Source organism: Hyperoodon ampullatus (genome assembly GCF_949752795.1).
Source record: "Hyperoodon ampullatus genome assembly, chromosome: 2".
In the NCBI taxonomy this organism is placed as follows: Eukaryota; Metazoa; Chordata; class Mammalia; order Artiodactyla; family Ziphiidae; genus Hyperoodon; species Hyperoodon ampullatus.
Window position 1 is genome coordinate 22,119,275 of NC_136915.1, and position 6,212 is coordinate 22,125,486.

Consider the following 6,212-nt stretch of genomic DNA (forward strand, 5'->3'; position numbering starts at 1 on the left):
ACTGGCCACACTTTCGGCAGGTCCCCTGAGCCCACCGTCTGCTGCAGTTCTTCCCAACTGGTCTCGGCTGGTTTCTGGCCCTCCAGACCCTGCCACCGCCCAACACAGAGCCCTTTCATTTCTGATGGCACTTTCAAGTGGATGGCAGTGCCATGGCGTCTGGGTCAATGTTTGGAGGGGGTATGGCAAGATCACTTCCGCTGTGGGAAAAATGGCTAGAGCTCAGTTCTATCGTTTTGCCAGTATGACTAAAGTTCCAGTTAAGCAGGGTCCCCTCAATGACAGTGAGGAGACCCAGGTATCTGAGTTCCCAGAGGGCATGAATGGATGAGCTTGTCCCTTTCGGCGGTCCAGATTGAGCCACGGACCTTGGGCAAGGCTCCACTACACCTTCTGGGTCTGTTTCCCGCTCTGTGTGATAGGTGTGGGGGCACCTACTGGGAGGAGCAGACAGGAGCAGGGGCTTGGAAAGAATTTTGCCCACTGAGGGGTGGGGCTCCCCTGGGGGGCCACCAAGATTTGCGAAAGCCGCGCCAAGCTCAGCAGCAGTGCTGAGGTTTGTTCTGCAAGTGAAGGGCTTGAGGAACCAACGCTGCCAGATCCCCACCAGGAGGCCAGTCGCCCCCCTGTGTTAACCTCTCCATGACCGCAGGGAGATTGGAGAAGGTGGTCCTGGTGAAGTTTGCGGCCCAGGAGACCAGGGAGAGCCGATTCAGCCAAGGGGCAGCGTTTGGTACTGTGCAAGGAGACAAGCCTCCTGAGTTGTGTCTCAGGCTTTCACTGTCACATAGTGTGGCTTCAGGCAAAAGCCTACCACAGGTGGGGACAGGAGTCCATGATTTCTAAGCACTAGCTACTAGAGCTTATGACTCAGGGGCCAGGCCAGAGAAGATGCGGTCCCCTTTCCACCCAAAATTTGGAGGAGGTGGATAGGGACTGGATGCCCTAGCAGAGCAACCTGGGTCGAAGGACCAGGGACCTGAAGGGTTTGGGCAGTGTCCTGACGGGGCGGGGCAGGGGAGGAGGGTTCAGGGCATGCTAGTCTTTGATTGGCTGTGCTGCCCTTCGCTCCGCCCCATGGTCTATAAGACGCACCCGCGGCTGCCTTGGCGCTAGGGTGGGGGCTGTGGCCGCGTCTCTTTCTGCTTTGAGGCATCCATCCTTCCCAGCGTGGGGACAGCCAGCCAGACCCGCGGACCTACTGCTGCGGACCGCCGGGGGGCGGGGGATGCCGGGCTGCCGCATCAGCGCCTGCGGCCCGGGGGCCCAGGAAGGGTCAGCAGAACCGGGGTCCCCGTCGCTGCCGCCCGGGGAGCGCCTATTGTCCCCTCAGCCCCCGTCCCCAACTCCGACCTTGACCCCGACCCCGGCTCAGGCCTCACCGCAGCCCGAAGTGGCCCAGGGGTCGGCGGGCTCGGCCGAGGGGCAGGAGCTGCAGCGCTGGCGCCAGGGCGCTAGCGGGGGCGCGGGGCGCACCGGGCCGGCAGGGGGCGCGGGCGGCGGCCCGGGCGCGGCGGCGGCGGCGGCGGCGGCGGCGGCGGCGGCGGCGGCAGGGGGCCGCGCGCTTGAGCTGGCCGAAGCGCGGCGGCGACTGCTGGAGGTGGAGGGCCGCCGGCGCCTGGTGTCGGAGCTGGAGAGCCGCGTGCTGCAGCTGCACTGCGTCTTCCTGGCAGCCGAGCTGCGCCTGGCACACCGCGCCGAAAGCCTGGGCCGCCTGGGCGGCGGCGTGGCGCAGGCCGAGCTCTATCTGGCGGCGCACGGGTCACGCCTCAAGAAGGGCTCGCGCCGCGGCCGCCGCGGCCGCCCGCCCGCGCTGCTTGCCTCTGCGCTCGGTCTGGGCGGCTGCGTGCCCTGGGGCGCCGGGCGCCTGCGGCGGGGCCACTGCCCCGAGCCCGATTCACCCTTCCGCCGGAGCCCGCCCCGCGGCCCCGCCTCCCCCCAGCGCTGACCTCCGCGCCGGGACCTCTGGCCACCCCGACAGGCCATCGCCGAGGTGCCGACCGACGGATTGTGGACGCCGGCTGGATGGACGGCGTCACCGACGCGGATGGACAGATTGCCCGACCCCAGGAGGAGACAGTCGGGGGGCCAAGGGCCCAGTAAAGAAGGCTAAACTGAGGTGCGGTCTTAGCGGCTGGTGCATCCGTGGGGCGGGTCGGGTCGGGGCGGTGCAGGGCTCCAGACCTCCTTCCCTAGGGCTTCTGGAGTCCGCTGGGTCCTTAATAAAGCTGTCCACTTTCTGTTGCCGCCACTCCCAGACCTCCGGCGGAATGAGGTAGTAGCACCAAGTCCCTATTATAGAGTTGGACAAATGGAGGCTGCTCAGATCCCAGAAGGGGTTTGCCAGCAAACTTTTACCCGTTGGAGCCTCCTTCATTGACGCAGCACCCCACCCTCGCCTTCCACCAGCGCTGCATTTCCTGGGTCCCTTGGGGCTGTAAGAAGAGTCTTGCCCTTGAGGCTGCTGCTTTCTGGCACTACCCTTCGGGAGGCCAGAATAATGAGGCCCCAGGATGGGGTGGGGGCTGGCACAGCGATGTACCTCTGAGTTCTCCTCTCCTAAGCCCCTGTTTCCCATTCGGGGAGATGGAATCCCAGAGAGGCTACGGATTTGCTCCCATCATACTTATACTTAGGACCTTCCACTTCTAGGAGACAGGTCTTTTCTCAGGCCCTCATGCAGCTTCGCTAAGAGTACAGTCTGACTCAGATGACCAGGGTGGGGTGTTTGGTGACTGCCTGAAGCTTTGCCGGCTCTCCTAGGGGCTCCCTCCCAACCTGTCACTAAGATGGCTCTGCCAGGGATGGAGCCAGGTGACATCCTTTAACAGGCCCCAGGGGGGCAGGTATGTCATTGGCTTCTAGATTCTAGAAAGTGGGGCCTTAAAGGGCCAGAACTGAAATGAGATCTGCTTCTCTTCCTTTCCACATGCCCTTCAGGCCCCCCATTCCCCTGCCCCACTCAGCTGTGAATGGCCTGGCTGCTGCTTTGCTGCTCACTGGCTGAGTTGACTGCAGCCTCACTTATCAGTCTGTGATGTGGGTATCTTCACCTCTTGGAAGGGTTGTAGTGAGGTTAACACAGGGCAGAGGTCTGTCTTTTCCCATAAATCACGGAAGAATGTTTCATTCTCTTATATCACACCTAGAAACAGGCACTGCTTTTGCTGACGGAGCCTAGGAGCTGATTTAAAGTCCTCATTTTACGGAGTGGCAAGGTCAGCTAGCGACAGAACTGTGTGTGTCCTTCTCGCAGTATCTCTCTGCTGTCCAGGGGCAGGGGCTAGATAGGACTGGTGTCAGCTTGTCTGCCGTGTGACCTAGAACAACTCTGCCCTGTCTTTGGGCCAGTTTCCTCAGTCCCTCTCTGAATGTAGCTGTCTCTCCTCATGTCAGGGCTTAGGAATGGGGAGAAGGGTGTAGAACGAGATAATTAAGAGTCACAGGAATCTGGTGTAATCCCAGAGTCCTCAGGGTCAGGTGCACTGCTCTGAAAGGCAGAGACCCAGGGGCCCTCACCTGTCCTTCCCCCAGCTAGCTCTTCCTCTTCCCAGACCAAACTTTTTGCCTGGTTTCTCAGCTAACAGCCAGGACTTCCTGAACCCATTCTTAGCTGGGGAAGGGAAGACCAGGAGGAGCTCTCAGAGACTCTGAGAGCTTGTGGACTGGGAGAGCAGTGAGGGGCCCTGGCATCCTCTGGCCTCCCCAGAGAGAGAGGACCTTCCAAAGCTACTTGGGTCATTTGGGATCTAGAGGCCCAGAAAGGACAAGGACTCCCTGGAGGTGACACAGTGAGGAGCTCAGGCTTCAGCGCTGGGCTGCAGCCAGGACTGTTTGTTTTCTGGGTTGCATGGGAGAGGGACACTTGGTCCAGAGAAGCTTTTAGCTAATGGTGTAAAGTGCTCTGTGTCACCACAATTTTGCCTTTCTCTGGGATTTATTGGTAATCAGCTTTGTCCTGATTGTGGGGGGGGGGGGCGGGTAGGGAATTAGAGATGGCTCTTGCTGGAGAAAGTGGTATATGTAGGAAATGGAGATTGGTCCTAGTGTCACAGGCAGCTCTGTCCCCTCCCTCCACTTCCAGATGTCCCACGCTTCTCACTAAGGGCCTCGGCCAGGGCACACGGTGTTCAGTGACTTGAACCCCAGCTCTTGGTTCAGTGCTCTGTCCACTACTCCTCAGCCAGTTAATAAAAGTCACCTTCCCACCACTGTCTGGCCCACCCAGGGCCCCTCTAAAGGCTTCATATTCTCCTCAATCAACAAACATTGATCTCTGCTCAGTCCAGGGGCTCAAGAAGCAGCACTGAATCAGAGGGTCTCTGTTTTCAAGGACTTGTGTCCCTCAGCCCTGTTCTAGGCAGCCTGCCCTGGTGATGTTGGAGGGCTGTTTTTAGGCCTTCACAAGTAACTGTAGCCCCTGGTTATATACTGCATCCCCACCCTGCATGACTTCCTGAACACTTTCTAGATGGCCCAGCATTCTAGCCCTGGGGACTGGACTGAGTACAGGGGATCCTGAGGGATCTGTGCCCTGAGGACATTGATTGCCACCAGTGAATCTGGAATGTCAGCTGAGGGAAGTGAGGGGCTGGAAGGCCAGGTCAGGGTTTTAGTCAGGCCCTGCCCCTCCCCTGGATGAGCCCTTTCGCTCTCTTGGCTGGTCCCTGACAAGTGAGGCGCCTCTGGGCGGCGCCACCAGAGGGCAGTGTGGGCTGCTTCTCCGGGCGTGCGGGCAAGGCCTGGAGCAGGCTGGGAACCCACAGTGTCCCCGCCTCCAGCCAGCCCCTTCTCTTGTTGCCCAGGCTTCTCAGGCTTTGAGCTTTAAAGGTCTGGCAGAATGTGTGGGTACTGTTGGTCACTTAGAGAAGGGGCGGGCCTCTGACCTCAGAGGGACGGTCCATCAGGAAAGACCTTCCTGGAGAGAGAGGTTGCCCCTGTTGGCCGACACCGTCTGAGTAAAAGCCCAGAGTAGTTTCACTCCTCCCAGATTTGTTACACTGATAATTGATCAGAACACCCCATCCTGCCGCCGCCCCCGCCGCCACCTGGGAATCAAGGTGGCTTCCTAGAGATGAGGCTGAAGCGACAATTCACAGCTAAAGTGCTCCAGGCCTGCAGTGGGCAGTCTCTAGGAGGCTCCCTTCCCCTAACAGCCAGGTCCCTGGAGAAAAACCCAGGGTCCCAGTCTCCTCCGAGCTGAAGGAGAAGCAGAGCCTTTACCTCCTCCCCTGCTTTACAGCTAGCACGGGAGGAGGTATTTGGGAAAGCTGGGAGATCCTCAGCCTATGTCTTCCCACATTAGACCTTGACCGCACGCTGGCTAAGAGTGATGGGGGAAGGGACTCCTTGGTTGTGGCATAATATATTAACCACCCCCTCTATGCCAGGCACTGTGCTAAGCACTTTACACCCATTATCTCTTTCAGTCCTCCCAGCTACTCTGCAAAGTAGGAGTTAGCTCCATTTCCACAGATGAGGAAACTGAGGGTCGGGGTGGGGCAGGTGACTTGCCCAAGGACATAGAACCTCTAAGTGGGGGACACCTTAAACATTAGGCTATGTGGCTTTTCATTTATCAGGCTAATGAGGGCTCCATTTATCAGGCTAATGAGGGTTTCTGAACTTTCACCCTTTGAGTCTGGGTACAGTGAACACTGGTCCTTGGTTCTGGGGAGGGATGTGATCAGACATTGGAGGGGTGGCAGAAGGTGGCATCTTCTGCCACCCCTCCAAGGTCTGGGCACACCCCCAGAGGCTGGCTCGCCTGCTTGGTTGTCTGGACTTTGGGGGGTAAGTCAGGCTGAGTCAGAACACCTGGCTTCAGGCAAGGGCAGGCCAAGGATGCTCAGGGCCTGGGCTTGCCTTGGAGGCTGCCTCCTCTCCCTGCATACGTGGGCTGGCGTGTTTGGTGCCAAGGAGAGCAAAGAGCCTGGGATGGCAGAGGAAGAGGGTGACAGGCTCCATGGTGGGGCAGAAAGTGTCCCATCTTAGAACTAGACAGACCTGGGATTTAGTCCTGACCTGGAGCTTCTCAGCTAGCTGGGAGACCTTGGGCAAAAGACTTCCCTTCTCTGAGCCAGTTGTGTGTGTGTGTGTGTGTGTGTGTGTGTGTGTGTGTGTGTGTTTTATGGGGAGTTAGGGAGGAGATAATTTCTGAGTATTAAATGAGAGGTCACACTAAGTGCCTAGCACATAGAGGAGGTCTGTAA

The 6,212-nt window shown here is 59.0% G+C and overlaps 1 protein-coding gene across 1 annotated transcript; it reads left to right on the forward strand.

The window, feature by feature from the left end:
* Positions 1 to 1,228: 1,228 nt before the first annotated feature.
* TRNP1 (TMF1 regulated nuclear protein 1) lies at positions 1,229 to 2,153 on the forward strand (the record flags this gene model as incomplete). Its single annotated transcript, XM_079696486.1, has 1 exon — positions 1,229 to 2,153. One exon carries the CDS (start codon positions 1,229 to 1,231, stop codon positions 1,946 to 1,948), a length of 720 nt encoding a protein of 239 aa, XP_079552612.1. The 3' UTR covers positions 1,949 to 2,153.
* Positions 2,154 to 6,212: the final 4,059 nt, after the last annotated feature.